This window comes from Oryx dammah, unplaced genomic scaffold (assembly GCF_014754425.2).
Source record: "Oryx dammah isolate SB20612 unplaced genomic scaffold, SCBI_Odam_1.1 HiC_scaffold_5, whole genome shotgun sequence".
Lineage (NCBI taxonomy): Eukaryota > Metazoa > Chordata > Mammalia > Artiodactyla > Bovidae > Oryx > Oryx dammah.
Window position 1 is genome coordinate 60,783,607 of NW_024070189.1, and position 15,503 is coordinate 60,799,109.

A 15,503-nucleotide genomic window follows, 5' to 3' on the forward strand; every position below is an offset into this window, starting at 1 on the left:
AAGCTTTTGGTTGTGTATTTTATTTTAAAATTAATTTAAAAAATTAATTGAGATATAATTTAGACACATAACATTTTATTAATTTTAGCTGTACAACATAATATTTGCTATATATATATTGCAAAATGATCACCACAATAATTTTAGTTAACATCCATCATCACAGTTCCAATTTTTTTCTTGTGATAAGAACTTTTCAGATCTACTCTTTTAGCAACTTTCAAATATACTGTATAGTATTGTTAACTATAGTCACCGTTGCTGTTGTTCAGTTGCTGAGTTGTGTCCGACTCTTTGCAACCCCATAAACTGCAGCACACCAGGCTTCCCTTCACTATCTCCCTAAGTTTGCTCAAACTCATGTCCATTGAGTCAGTGATGCCATCCAACCTCTGTTGCCCCTTCTTGTCTTGCCCTTAATCTTTGCCAGCATCAGGAAAGATGTTAGGAAATAAGTCAGCTCTTTGTATCAGGTAGCCAAAGTATTGGAACTTCAGCTTTAGCGCCAGTCCTTCCACTGCATATTCAGAGTTGATTTCCTTTAGGATTGACTGGTTTGATTTCCTTACTGTCTAAGGGACTCTCAAGAGTCTTCTCCAGCATCACAGTTCAAAAGCATCAGTTCTTCAGTGCTCAGCTTTCTTCATGGTCCAACTCTCACACCCATAAATGACTGCTGAAAAAACCATAGCTTTGACTATATGGATCTTTGTCGGCAAAGTGATGTCTCTGCTTTTTATCACTATCTAGGTTTTTCATAGCTTTTCTGCCAAGGAGCAAGCGTCTTTTAATTTTGTGGCTGCCATCACTGTCCACATTGATGTTGGAGCCCAAGAAAATGAAATCTGACACTGTTTCCACTTTCCCCCCATCTATTTGCCATGAAGTGATAGGACTGGATGCCATGATCTTCATTTTTTGAATGCTGAGTTTTAAGCCAGCTTTTTCACTCTCCTCTTTCACTTTCATCAAGAGGCTCTTTAGTTCTTCCTCATTTTCTGCCATTAAAGTGGTATCATCTGTATAGCTGAGGTTGTTGATATTTCTCCCAGAAATCTTGATTCCAGCTTGTGAGTCATCCAGCCCAGCATTTCGTATGATGTACTCTGCATATAAGTTAAATAAGCAAGGTGATAATATACAACCTTGATGTACTCCTTTCCCAATTTTGAACCAGTCCATTGTTCCATGTCCAGTTCTAACTGTTGCTTCTTGTCTTGCATACACGTTTCTCAGGAGGCAGGTAAGGTGGTCTAGTATTCCATACAAACTGTGGAATATTCTTTCTAAACAAATAAGGAAATAATAAATAGTTCAGGAAAGAATATTATAAAGCAGTTAAATTGATATTGTATAGGAAAAACAATGACTTATACTTGGGTATGAATCTTATACAATTATGATGATGTGTGAAAAGTTACTTTACTTATTTTACCAAATCAAATTAAATTTGACTTTACACACTCAACAGAATGGCAGTAATGTCAACATGCCATTATTGGGTCTCCTGTCATTGTTTTCTACTCAAAGGCACTTGCCTCTCTTCTCCTTTCCTTCTTGGGCAACATAAGAGCAATACTTTGATAAAATGCTTTTTGTGAAAAACAAACAAACAGACAATGAGGACTGACCTTAAAAGATACTCTCCTAAGGCAAAAGAATACACAGATATATTCAATCTGTAAAGATATTAACTATCTTGTTTAGTACCTTTATATTTGCCTCCAGTATAAAGTCTAGGCTTTTAGAAGGGATTTATGTTTGTTTCCTCCATATGGAAGGGGATTTCAAAGGTGGAGGGGTTGGAAAAAGATAGCTTCCCAAGTCTAAGAGAAGTGACCAGACAAAAGGTACAAACTAAGTCCTGGGGATATCATGCACAGCACCGTGACTGTTTACTTCTGCTTCATTGAATATTGGAGTGGGTTGCCATGCCCTCCTCTAGGGGATCTTCCCAACCCAGGGATCAAACCCAGGTCTCCTGCATTGCGGGCAGATTCCTTATCAACTGAGCCACCAAGGAAGCCCAAGAATACTGGAGTGGGTAGCCTTTCCCTTCTCCAGCAGATCTTCCCAACCCAGGAATCAAACCGGGGTCTCCTGCATTGCAGGCAGATTCTTTACCAGCTGAGCTACCAGGGAAGCCCAATCAGATCGCTATTTGAGGGCAATTAGAAGTTTCCAACTTACACAGATTCTAAGTTATTTCCTTAGGATAAATTTCCAGAAGCATCATTAATGGTACAAAAGAATGGTCAAATTTTAAGGCCGTTGAGCCCACTACTCATCACAAACAGCAAAGTGCCATTTTGGAAAGTACCTTGGGTAAATAAAAATGGAGCATGTATTGGTTTGCTAGGTTTTCCATAACAAAATACCAAAGAATAAGTGGTCTGAACAACAGAAATTAATTTTTCTCCCATTTTTGGAGGCTGGAGGTCCAAGATCAAGGTGCTAGTAGGGTTAAGTTCTTCTGAGATCTTTATTCTTGGCTTGCAGGTGGCTGTCCTCTCACTGCCTCTTCACATGGTCATTCTTCTGTGCACATATACCCCTGGTGTCTCTTCCTCTTATAGGGACACTAACCATGGATTAGGGCTCTATCCTAAGGGCCTATTTTAAGATAATCACCTCTTTAAATACTTTATCTTTGATTACAGTTACATTCAGAAGTACTGGAGGCTAGTGCTTCACATTATGAATTTAGAGGTAAGAGAGGGTGGGGACACAGTTCAGGCCATGACAGAACTCAACTGCAAAAATTAACTCTGAGATATAATGGCATGCTGTAGTCCATGGGGTTGCAAAGAGTCGAACATGACTGAACAACTGAACAACAACAAATAAAAAGTTGACTTAAAAAAGTAGAGTTGCTGCTTTCTGAAAATATAGCTGTTCATAGTTTCCCCTCTCTTTCTCAGCTCATTCTTTTTCCTTTTCTCTAGTTCTCTTTTTCCATTCAGTTCAGTTCAATTGCTCAGTTGTGTCCAACTCTTTGCAACCCCGTGAATCGCAGCACGCCAGGCCTCCCTGTCCATCACCAACTCCCAGAGTTTATCCAAACTCATGTCCATGGAGTTGGTGATGCCATCCAGCCATCTCATCCTCTGTCGTCCCCTTCCCCTCTTGCCCACAATCCCTCCCAGCATCAGGGTCTTTTCCAATGAGTCAACTCTTTGCATGAGGTGGCCAAAGTACTGGAGTTTCAGCTTCAGCATCAGTCCTTCCAATGAACACCCAAGACTGATCTCCTTTAGAATGGACTGGTTGGATCTTCTTGCAGTCCAAGGGACTCTCAAGAGTCTTCTCCAACACCACAGTTCTAAAGCATCAATTCTTTGGGGCTCAGCTTTCTTCACAGTCCAACTCTCACATTCATACATGACCACTGGAAAAACCATAGCCTTGACTAGACGGACCTTTGTTGGCAAAGTAATGTCTCTGCTTTTTTAATATGCTGTCTAGATTGGTCATAACTTTCCTTCCAAGGAGTAAGCGTCTTTTAATTTCATGGCTGCAATCACCATCTGTAGTGATTTTGGAGCCCCTCAAAATAAAGTCTGACACTGTTTCCACTGCTTCCCCATCTATTTCCCATGAAGTGATGGGACCAGATGCCATGATCTTCGTTTTCTGAATGTTGAGCTTTAAGCCAACTTTTTCACTCTCTTCTTTCATCAAGAGGCTTTTTAGTTCCTCTTCACTTTCTGCCATAATTAGGTGCAGTAAAATATACCCTTTTTACAGTGCAGTTCTTTTGAGTTGTTTAAACATCATATTCAATTAGATCTTGTTATCACACTTGCAGGAGGGATGGAAAGCAAAGGTTGTCTAAATTTCAGTTACATTTTTAAACATTTGTTTTGGAAGACTGAGATACTTGTAAGCAAGAAAAAGCCAAGAAACATACTCAGGCAATGATCTAAAAGGTAAAGTAGAAAAAAAATTGTTTTTCCACCTGAATGATCTCAGAGGTAGGAAAATGACAGCATCATTTAAGTGTTTATATAACACTCTTTATTCACTGTCCCTACTTTTACCAATCTAATCTCTGAAAAGAGTCTTCTATCCCAGTTATCTTGCACTTATCCCGAATTTCTAAATGTCTCTCAAACATGCTTGTGTTGATTCCTATCATCCCTACCCTCTTTCTGTTGTTGTTTAGTCGCTAAGTTGTGTCCCACTCTTTGTGACCCCATGGACTGTAGTCTGCCAGGCTCCTCTGATCGTGGGAGTTCCCAGGCAAGAATATTGGAATAGGTTGCCATTTCCTTCTCCAGGGGATCTTCCCGACCCAGGGATTGCACCTGCACCTCCTGCACTGGCGGGTGGATTCTTTACTACTCAGCCAACAGGGAAGTCTGCCCTCCTTCTATAGGTAAGGCTTATACTAGACATATGCTTTTATGAAGCTTTTCTAGTCAATAGTAATTAAATCAGTAACATCCTCAATAAGACTGTGTGGATGATTATTATAAAACAATACAGGAAAAAATGTTACTTTAGAATTAACAGTTTAGATGAGAAAACAAGTTACGGTCTTACTCTGTTTCAGAAATTTGTCTTTTACTGTTTAACATTTATTTGAGTGACTCTAAAACTTCTTCAGGTCTGATCTTTCATCAGAGCTATAATCTTGGGCATCTCAGAACACAGTGCCCCATGAATACCCCAGTTTCACCTTAAACATTAACAGCTATGTTCACCATCACCCATACTTCCTCTAAAATAGTTTATTTTCCTACATTTTTGTAGTTCTATCATGTGGCAGTTTTAGGCTTCCAGATATCAAACACTGGAATGCTTTTATTTTCCTCATTATTTATCATCAGTCGGTTAGCAAATCCTGACGTATCTGAATTGTGTTTTGTAATAAGGTAATACTTTCCTATTATTCTTCTCTTTTAATTTTTTCAATGGCATTTATTGCTATCTAACCTGCTATATACCATTCTTATTGTTTGCTTCTCCCCACAAGAATGTACATTCCATGAGGGCAGACATTTTTGTCTGTTGCTTACTGCCCTGTTCCCAACACCTGGTATAGTAGTTATTGGATAAACTGAGAAATTGAGCACTTACTATGTGCCAGGCACTGTGCTCTGCATTTACATGCAGAATCTCATTTAATTTTTGCCACATTGGGTAGGTGTTTTATGTTCTGATTTTAGATAATAAAACTTATAATTTTAAAAAGGTTAGGTGACCTGTCCAAAGTCACACAACTCGATGCGATGCTTTGGCCACCTCATGCGAAGAGTTGACTCATTGGAAAAGACTCTGATGCTGGGAGGGATTGCGGGCAGGAGAAGGGGACGACAGAGGATGAGATGGCTGGATGGCATCACTGACTTGATGGGTGTGAATCTGAGTGAACTCTGGGAGTTGGTGATGGACAGGGAGGCCTGGCGTGCTGCGATTCATGGGGACACAAAGAGTCGGACACGACCGAGTGACTGAACTGAACTGAATCTAAATTTCAAGACATTCCATAATACCAAGACCCTCAACCTAACTTAGTTTTTTTCTATCAAAAACCTCCTGATACAATCAAACTGGTCCACTTTCTGTTCCTGGGAGCTTATAAATTTTCTCCAGATTTTGTTCAGGTAAACTCCCTATAGAAATCTTATCTGGCCTTTCACTCTGTGATTCAGTGCAAGTTCTATCTCTTTAATCATTTCTGAATACATTCCATTCCAGGATACAGTGAGGAATTTCTCTTCTAATTTGCTACATGGTTTTGGGGCTCTCCATCACATGCCATACACCGTGTGGCACTCCTTGTATCTTGCTTGGAACACAAAAGTTTCAGTAGATGGAAGCCATTATAACTTTCTTGCATTCCCACCTGGGTCGATATGGCAGTTATCAAGGGTGTGCGATACTCATATACAGTACAGTGTTCATGTTTAACTTGGCTCCCAGTCCGATTGAAAACGCCTTAAAAAACCTAACATTTTAGTTGGGAAGGAAGCTCGTACAGATAACAGGACCTATGAAAAGATGTGTACACCGGGGGAGTGTGAAAATGTCCGCTGAGAGAGGCCTCGCAAGAGGGTTCCACTGACAGCATTGGGGTAGCGGGGGTCTCGCGCCAAGCCTCGGTCGGAAAGTATGAAGCCGCTCTCGGCACGCTGCAGTCCTTTCACATGGCCTCGGGCTCGCGTTTGCGCAGGGCCACGTGCCAATGTTTGTCTAATCGCGCCTCTGGCCTACTGTAAACGGTTAATAACCGTCTTCCGCGACCAGGCCCCTACCCTCCATCTTTGTGCGGACGGGAGGGGCGAGGACTCCAGGTGTAGTGGCCCAGCCGAAACGCGGCGGGTAAATCCAAGACCCTAACCCCAACAGTCAACTTTTCAAAAAACCCGCGCGTGACGCCCCAGGCCGCATCCGTTGGGAACGGCCCCCAGCGCGTCCCCGCTCACTACCACCCCCGGCGCCCCGCCCCGCCCCCGCGGCAAGCCCAGGGCGGGAAGAGGCGTATGGGTAGCAAGAAAACTGCACACAGGGGGCGCCGAGGCCAGCGCGCACTGGGGAGCGCGCCCGTCCAGCAGCTGCCGAAAACGGAAGTGGATGCAAGGGGATGGCTGTGATTGGCTGAACTGACATGTCTCTCAAGGGGCTGGCGCGAACGCCACTGCGGAGCTGGGCGAGGGGATACGGCTAGGGGAGGGGGAAAAATCACTGGGAACAGCCGCGGGGGCTGGGGGCAAATGAATCGCAGAGGTTCACGAAGGGCGGAGAGAGTCCCTAGTGAGGGCGCACTGGAGATCCTTGGAGTGAAAGCGGAGCGGTAAAGGCGCCAGCGCGAGCAGCGCAGGCCGAAGGCTTGAATAGACCGCGGAGGGCGGGGAGTCCGTGACCGAGAGCGGCGCTGCAGCGAGGTAGGCGGGACTAATGAGGTCGAGGCGAGGATTGGTGGACTGTCCTGCGCTGCCGTACGTCGGCGGTGACGCACGCCTCGGGGAGGGTGCGCGCGCGTTCAGCGGCCTCTTTGTGTGGTGCACAGATACGGGAGAGGAGGTGGCGGTAGCGGCGGCTTTGGTTGCCTTCCAGTTTCCTCGGCTTGTCCTCTAGCCGGCACCTCTCCCCTTCCCTCCCCCTTCCTCTCTTCCTTTTTCCCTTCCCTTCCCTTCTTCCCTTTTCCGTCGCTGACCGGCGGGGGCGGCTCCAGCGACGGCTGGGCCCAAGTTGTGAAGAAACCTTAGCCAACCATCACGGCGACGGCGAAACCTCGGAGCTCCCAGGGCGGGGGCAAGGCCCGGGCGGTGGAGATGGAGAACTCCCAACTGTGTAAGCTGTTCATCGGCGGCCTCAACGTGCAAACGAGTGAGTCCGGCCTGCGCGGCCACTTTGAGGCCTTTGGGACCCTGACAGACTGCGTAGTGGTGGTGAACCCCCAGACCAAGCGCTCCCGTTGCTTTGGCTTCGTGACCTACTCCAATGTGGAGGAGGCCGATGCCGCCATGGCCGCCTCGCCTCATGCGGTGGACGGCAACACGGTGGAGCTGAAGCGGGCGGTGTCCCGGGAGGATTCGGCGCGGCCCGGTGCTCACGCCAAGGTGAAGAAGCTCTTTGTCGGGGGCCTTAAGGGAGACGTGGCCGAGGGCGACCTGATCGAGCACTTCTCGCAGTTTGGCACCGTGGAAAAGGCCGAGATTATTGCCGACAAGCAGTCGGGCAAGAAGCGTGGCTTCGGCTTCGTGTATTTTCAGAATCACGACGCGGCAGACAAGGCCGCGGTGGTCAAGTTCCATCCGATCCAGGGCCATCGCGTGGAGGTGAAGAAGGCTGTCCCCAAGGAGGATATCCATTCCGGTGGGGGCGGAGGCGGCTCCCGGTCCTCCCGTGGCGGCCGCGGCGGCCGGGGTCGGGGCGGTGGTCGTGACCAGAACGGCCTGTCTAAGGGCGGCGGCGGCGGCGGTTATAACAGCTACGGTGGTTACGGCGGCGGCGGCGGCGGCTACAACGCCTACGGAGGCGGCGGCGGCGGTTCGTCCTACGGTGGAAGCGACTACGGTAACGGCTTCGGCGGTTTCGGCAGCTACAGCCAGCACCAGTCGTCCTATGGGCCCATGAAGAGCGGCGGCGGCGGCGGCGGCGGCAGCAGCTGGGGAGGTCGCAGCAACAGTGGACCTTACAGAGGCGGCTATGGCGGTGGGGGTGGCTATGGAGGCAGCTCCTTCTAAAAATGCTGTTTTAATGCTTGGGAGTGGCTTATAGGGGTAGCTCTTTTCAACCACCCAACTAGGGTCAACTCCTAAGTCCTTTTCACTCCCACCGCTTTCCCCATTTTGCCCTTGGGGGAGCCACTTCTAAGGCTGCTTACCCTTGGGGGTGTTGCCCTATATGCCTGCCACCTCTCTCGTCTCTCCCTCTGAAGATGGACTTGCCTCCACATACACATTTTTGTGTTACAGTCATTGATGGACTCTATTTTTTTATTATTACTTGGACTTTGGTCGTTTTTATACTAGCAAAATGTCTTGTTTTAATTTGTGTTTTTTTTGGCGGGGGGGAGGGAGTGAACTTGCTGATTCTGTAGCAAAACCTGGGCGGGGGTTGGGGGGTTTAGTTTACTTTGTTGTAAGGACTTGGTATCTGGCTACAGCGTTTTCTATAAAATCTCCTTGGATCCCATGCCCGAAATTTGGAAGCATATGTACAAAAATCATTTTTACGTTTTATTTTTAATAAATCATTGTGTTTGACCGTACATGTCTAACATTTTTTTTGTAGGATCCATTCCGTACGTTTTAAAGGTAATTTTTCGTGTTAATTCTTAATGTGTACTTAGAGAAACTTTTAAAAGGTCCTGTGAGGTTTTTTTTTTTTTTTCCTTGCTGTTACGCAGGTAGTGATGTGTTGAATTCATCCCTTACAGGTAAAACATTTGAAGTGGTGGATGTGGCTTTTTAAAATCTTTAAAGTTTTTCCTACATCCATCTCTTGTACTAAGTGATTTGCTTATCGTCTTGACATGGGTGGTCACTTCTATGAGAATTTGCTTCAAAATATGTACTGTGTAGTTCTAAAGAAATAGTTTGTGTTAAGCATGTGTTTTCATTCATATAAACTGTTTTAAAAAATTCAGATGGCCTAATTTCATCCCTCTTACTGGTTTGTTATGAATGGTTACAAATAAGGGTTATATTTTACCCTCAAACTTTAAGTGCATTTTTGTATTTTCAGAGCAGGTTTAAATGTTTGGGTTTTTTTTTTTCCCCTATAGCTGAACTGTTGTCCTCCTGGAAATCCTTCCCCTAACTTTTGTGGCACCATCTACTGGCAGAATGTCAGTATATCTGCAAAACAGTTGGTTTAAAAACTTGTTCAGGACAGTTGCATCAGATTTTAGAAGTTTTGCCATAAAAAATCTGTGCAGACTTTGGTTATACATTTACTTGTAACTAATATGGGCTTTACAGGAATGTAGTTAATGGTCCATATCACTACTGCCCTTTCTACATGAGGTTTGAAAATGTAAAACTGCTCTGCATAGCTTGGGCAGTGGCCCCAAATTGCTATGATTAACTAATGAACCAGCTTCGTGTACTGGTATCAGGTGCAAGTTGTAAAGCAAAATATCTGTGTATTCTGCTTGGTTAACAAATGTATATTTGTAGCCCTTTCATGCAATAGAATTCAAGTTGTTGTTTATAAAAAGCAAAACAAAACAATGGTATAGGAGAAAATTGCCTTCCTGGATAGACATATAGAATAGCACCGTTTATGGATATCACAAATAAAGAATTCAATTCTTTACATGATTGAGTGAGAGTATGTATAACCTGGTGGGTGGGTTCAGAATACCTTTTAATCTATTACCTACATTTGATTTAATGATATGGTAAAATTTTTGGCTGGAATTTTGTTTAAGGCTGCTTAGTCACTTTGACAAAGGGTAGCTGATACTTGGTATGGGTACTTTTAGTACCTCTACAACAAATGGGATGGATGTGTTTGCATAGTGAAGAAATTAACAAGATAGTCTAAGTTTTGCATTACAAATGGTTTTACTATTTGCTTAAATTTCTGTTTTCATTCTTACTGAAATGCATCATACTGTGTTTTCATGTGGTAATTTGGTCTAGCTTTTGCAGGGAGTGGGGCTCTAAGATACAGAAAATGATATGCTTCAGTTTTTTATTGTAATTATTGTGTTTGTGTTTTACTCAGTTTTAGGAGGAAGATCTGTTTCTTCTGGTTCTACTGGAATAGTCCACGTTCTGGAGGGTTTTCAGAATTTAATAAGGTTATTGTCATTTTGTATTTCCCACATAGTGATGTGTGAAAAGTTATGTAAAAGGATTTCCTAATTAGAAAAATGGCTTAGTGTTCATAGTGTATCATCGCTTTGTCTTGTATCTGCCTTTACAAATATCTTATTTGGATTGGTATTCAGTGAAGGCAGAAATAGAGGTCTTAAGTCTTTCCAGATTTGGCATGTAGGACTTGTTTGTTACGGTTTCACTTTTTTCACCTGTAAGATTTACCGGAACATTACTACTTCAAATACAATGAAGACTTCATGGGAGGAAGTAGTACAGAACCTGGTCAGCATTGAATATAATTTTTGTGCAATGCTTGAATCTAATTTTGAAAGATTAGCAAAATAAAAAAAATTTTTTTGTCTTCCTGTTGTGAAGAACTTCTGCATTTACAGTGTTTAGTAAAATTCAGTGGTAATCATTAGTTGGAAGAGGTTTGAAAGATTGATAGTAATTTCAAGTCTTAAAAAGCTTGCAAACGGTTGGCATTCGTAGTGGTAACAAATCAGAACGATATACTGATTGCTTCGTTGCGTAGCTTAATGATTTAGAACATTTAATATTTAAATCTTCATAATGAATTTTTTTTTTCAAGTGAGGTTAAAGCATTGAGGATACTTAAGAATTTGCTATTTCTGATTACCTCAAGAACAGAAATGGTAGTGTCAGTTATTTGATTTGTAGCTTTGTTTATCTTTTAAGTGTGCTTAATACTCTCAAATTTGAGAATTTGCATTTTAAACTAAATTACCTATGTTTTTGCTGATTAAAAGTGGGCATTTGGATGTTGAGTCAGTTTAAGCAAAACTGCATCTAGGTAATGTAAGGATTATTCCCCAAAAGCCAGTATTTGCACTTAGAAGAGGGTGAGTTTGTTTCTTCCGTTTTAACCAACTTACTGCATCAGTGTTAAGATTTTGGCCACTGGGAATATAATTTCTCTTCCCTGTTTTAGAAGGCTCTTTTTTTTTATTAAGTGGAGCAACAAAGATTGCCTCTAAACCAGGGTAAGACAATGAATGCCTTTTCCTTAGTGTCTTACTGCTGGTTGCTTTGCTGTACCTTTGTCTAATGTTTTCTATTAAAAGTGAATGTTGTAAAAACTTCTTTCCAATAAAAATTCCCTTTGTACTGTGTTATTTTAAAAATTATAATATTGCATGTTTGGTCAAATGTTGCCAAGTAACATTTGGAAATGTTGCTGCTGCTGCTGCTAAGTCACTTCAGTTGTGTCCAACTCTGTGTGACCCCATAGACGGCAGCCCACCAGGCTCCCCCGTCCCTGGGATTCTCCAGGCAAGAACACTGGAGTGGGTTGCCATTTTCTTCTCCAGTGCATGAAAGTGAAAAGTGAAAGGGAAGTCGCTCAGTCGCGTCCGACTCTTTGCGACCCCATGGACTGCAGACTACCAGGCTCCATCCGTGGGATTTTCCAGGCAAGAGTACTGGAGTTGGGGTGCCATCGCTTTCTCTGGGCAATGTTACTAGGAAGTAGAAAAGAGAAATTGTACTGAATGTTGAGACCGGTGTATTTTTAAAAATGAGAATTAAACGTTTAAATAAATGCTTACAAACTAAACAGAGAATGGTAAAAACTCTACTAATAATGAAATCCTCCTCTCAAGGACAATCCTTGTTAATAGGTGTATGTTCAGTAAACTCTTTTATGTATCTACATTTTAGAAGGATGAAATAGTTCAGCAGTTTATATGATTGGCATTCTCATATCAGAACAAATAGACTTTCCTCATCCTCTTTAATGCCTGTATAATGTTCCATAGCATGGCCATACCATAATGGTTGATGGACATTGCTTGCTATTAAGAGTAATGCAGTGATTGTTGGGATTGCAGGTCATGGTCTTGCTTACCACATACACACTTGGTTGATGAGATGGCTCACTCAAATTAAATGTGCTGGATAACTAGAACACAGCAGTTCTCTGGTATCATGAGTATTTTTTTGTTCTTAGTATATATTCAGGGAAAGGTACATGCTCATTGGCAGCCTTGTTAAAGTTTTAGGTTATATTCAACTCTGAAACATTTTGCTGAAAAATTTCAAAGCTAGCTAATACGTGATAAAACAGTTAATAGCCTATAAAGACCCTTATGTTGCTCTTTCCCGGTTTTCTTCCAGCACTTGGAGATTACGTATGTTTAACAGTTTGCCTATTTCTAGGTCTTTCTATTTGCAGGGAGATATATTTATCTTTATTTTAGGAACAAATATTGGGTTGTTTTATATATACATACATACATATGTAAGTATTTTAACTTCAAAGACACCCATATGTGTATATAATCATTCTGTATCATAACACTGGTATACTATAGTATAGATGCACCGTAATTTATTGTTTAGTATGTTTCCAAACTACTTTTGCAGGCTTTATGTTGCCATTTGCAACATACCAGAAAGGATCCGCCCCTGCTCACAAGGTACTCGCAATTTCTGTTTTGAGTAGTGGGAATTTCAATAATTGTAATAGATTTTGGGCATTTTAGTTAGAGATGGGTATAAGCAGTTGTGTCGACTTGGTGGGTCAAGAAAATATTTGGGCTGGTCTTGACATTTAGACTACGTAGATGAGTTGGCAGGGGGCATGCTACTAACATGCCAATACACAGAGCATGATGTAATGGGCTCCTTGTGTTTTTTCTTACGTTGCTAGGCCACAGAGATTTCAGAAGTACATTGTCTTATTTTTATTGCTTTGCATTATTTTATGGCTTAACGGTTTTTGCTAAGTTTTAATAGCAAAATCAGCTTAAGGGTTATGGGACACATTCAGTGATAGAAGTACAAATCAGTTGAGATCTTGAATGGATGTTAAAAAGTTTCTGTGAAAAGTATAATTCATAGTTTGGAGACCCCCTTTATTAAGCCATAGTTAGCAATATTCTCACTCTTCTATTTTTTTCCTTTAATATATCTTCCCTATATTTTCACTTACTAGCTGGTTTTAAATATAATTTTGTGAGAAAATGTTTGCAATAAGTTATTAGAAACTTAATATGTTCTGTAAATTTTGTTTTAAAAATAAAGCTAACAGTTGTATAATTTGGCAGGGGGAGACAGGGTTAGTTTGAAGAATAAGTGGGCATGAATTACTAGCTTCAAATTAAATTTGAGTTTAGCACATCGTGAATGTTCTTGATGCTTAAATTTAGTTGCTTACTAAGTGTAATGTGTGAAAGTATATTGTTGGGAAATAGGATTTATTGCTCATTTTTAAGACAGGCATGCAGCTGGTTTGGGAAAATTGGTCTTTGACATTGTAACCTGCTTGTGGGTGAACTTCATATTCCTAAATGAGAAATGCCATCAGATAAAACACAAAAAAGGAGATACTAGAAAGCTGCTTTTTAAAAAAGTATATTAGGGAGGCTAAAAGGGCGGTTGAATCACTTTTGTTCTGAGCTATCCCACCTATTTATTAATATCATTTGCAGTTGGAGCTGAATGATTTGCATCTTCAGAGAGGAAAAAGATTCAAGATTTCCTCTTTTAGCTGTGTGCTCCCTTCTCAGGCAGATTTTCTTTGGCTCCTTTAATTCTTTCATCACTGTGTATGGTTTGTTTAAAAAAAAAACACCAAAAAACATATCTGAAATGGGTTTTGTTCTAAAATTATCTGATGTGAACTTGTACTGTTTTGACAATATGCTTATATCCCAGCATTTTCTGTCAGTTTCTTCAGGGATTGATTACCTCTTTGTGCAAAACATCTAGGATCTGGAGATAACTGCAGTGGGACAAACACGGTTCCTGTCTTCAAGTAACTTCCATTCTGTTGGAGATTCTGTTTCTTTTGAAATTATGCATCCTTTTCAGCGTTGTGGGATTGTCTCAGATTGTTCACACTGTACAGGCAAATTGGAGTTAGTCCCATCATCATTTAATATATATTCTCTGATAAAATGAAGGCTTTACTCTTACTGGTTTTGTTATTTGCATACCATATGAAAGGTAGATTTTTCTTTGATGCTTTTGTTGCTACTGTAATTAGCCTCAGTAGGCATCTGACTTAGTATTTCATAGTCCTTAATGGTGGAGAAGGCAATGGCAACCCACTCCAGTACTCTTGCCTGGAAAATGCCATGGGTGGAGGGGCCGGTAGTCTATACAGTCCATGGGGTTGTGAAGAGTTGGACACGACTGAGCAACTTCACTTTCACTTTTCATTTTCATGCATTGAGGAAGGAAATGGCAACCCACTCTAGTATTCTTGCCTGGAGAATCCCAGGGATGGGGGAGCCTGGTGGGCTGCCTGCCGTCTATGGGGTCACACAGTCGGACACAACTGATGCGACTTAGCAGCAACAGCAGCAATAGCAGTTCTTAATGACATAAGTTTTGGTATCAAATAGACCAGATTCTTTCTTTGATCCAGTCACTTTGTTGTTCCATGACCTTGAACACATGGTCCTGAACTTGTTTCCTTGTCTTTACAGTTGTGTCTGGCTCTTTGTGACCCCGTGGGCAGTATCCTGCACCAGGCTCCTCTGTCCATGAGATTTTCTAGGCAAGAGTACTGGAGTAGGTTGCCATTTCCTTCTCCAGGGAATCTCCCCGACCCAGGGATTGAACCCAGGTCTCCCACATTGTAGACAGATGCTTTACCATCTGAGCCACCAGGGAAGTCCTTAAAAAGGAGAGCCTGCTGTTAATATCTGTCTCACAGGATTGTGAACAAATTATACTTTGAACAAATTCAGTGAAAGTATATTTGTAAAGGGTATACTATCATTGTTGGTACATTGTGAAGTTAGTATTACGACTTTGGTTAGGAGATATGAGTGTACCTTTATTTCATCCCCCCCTCAACCACAAGGTATTTATTTGCACAATGAGGTGAATGAATAGCCATCTTTAAAAAAGTACTGATATAAGTGTGTGTAGTCCATAGAGCACTCTTAGTTACTGAGATTTGGTTTTTAACCTAGGCTTTGCTCTTGATTTGCTGGGTGAGCTTGGATATGGGAGCCCTCTATTCCTCTACTGCTTCAACTCTAGTAGGAGAGGTATGAACCATGTTCGCTGTCTGTGTTGAAGTATTATAAGAAAGTTATAAGTAATGTGTTGAGAGTGCCTTCCGGGTAGGAAGAAGGATTAAGAAAGGCATTATGAAAGATAAGTTGGCTGTATAGAGAAAGTGGGGAAAAAGTTAATTTCAGTAGAGGAACAAATAGAAACATGGGGCACATACAGAGAAGTATGCCT

The 15,503-nt window shown here is 41.9% G+C and overlaps 1 protein-coding gene across 1 annotated transcript; it reads left to right on the top strand.

Moving 5' to 3' along the window:
- Positions 1–6,952: 6,952 nt before the first annotated feature.
- On the top strand, positions 6,953–9,773 carry HNRNPA0 (heterogeneous nuclear ribonucleoprotein A0). Its single transcript, XM_040240030.1, has one exon. It carries the CDS (start codon positions 7,281–7,283, stop codon positions 8,193–8,195), a length of 915 nt encoding a protein of 304 aa, XP_040095964.1. The 5' UTR covers positions 6,953–7,280; the 3' UTR covers positions 8,196–9,773.
- The last annotated feature ends 5,730 nt before the right edge of the window (positions 9,774–15,503 follow it).

Coding starts and splice junctions, on each gene's coding strand:
- HNRNPA0 (XM_040240030.1), top strand. CDS start 7,281: ATGGAGAACTCCCAACTGTGTAAGCTGTTCATCGGCGGCCTCAACGTG.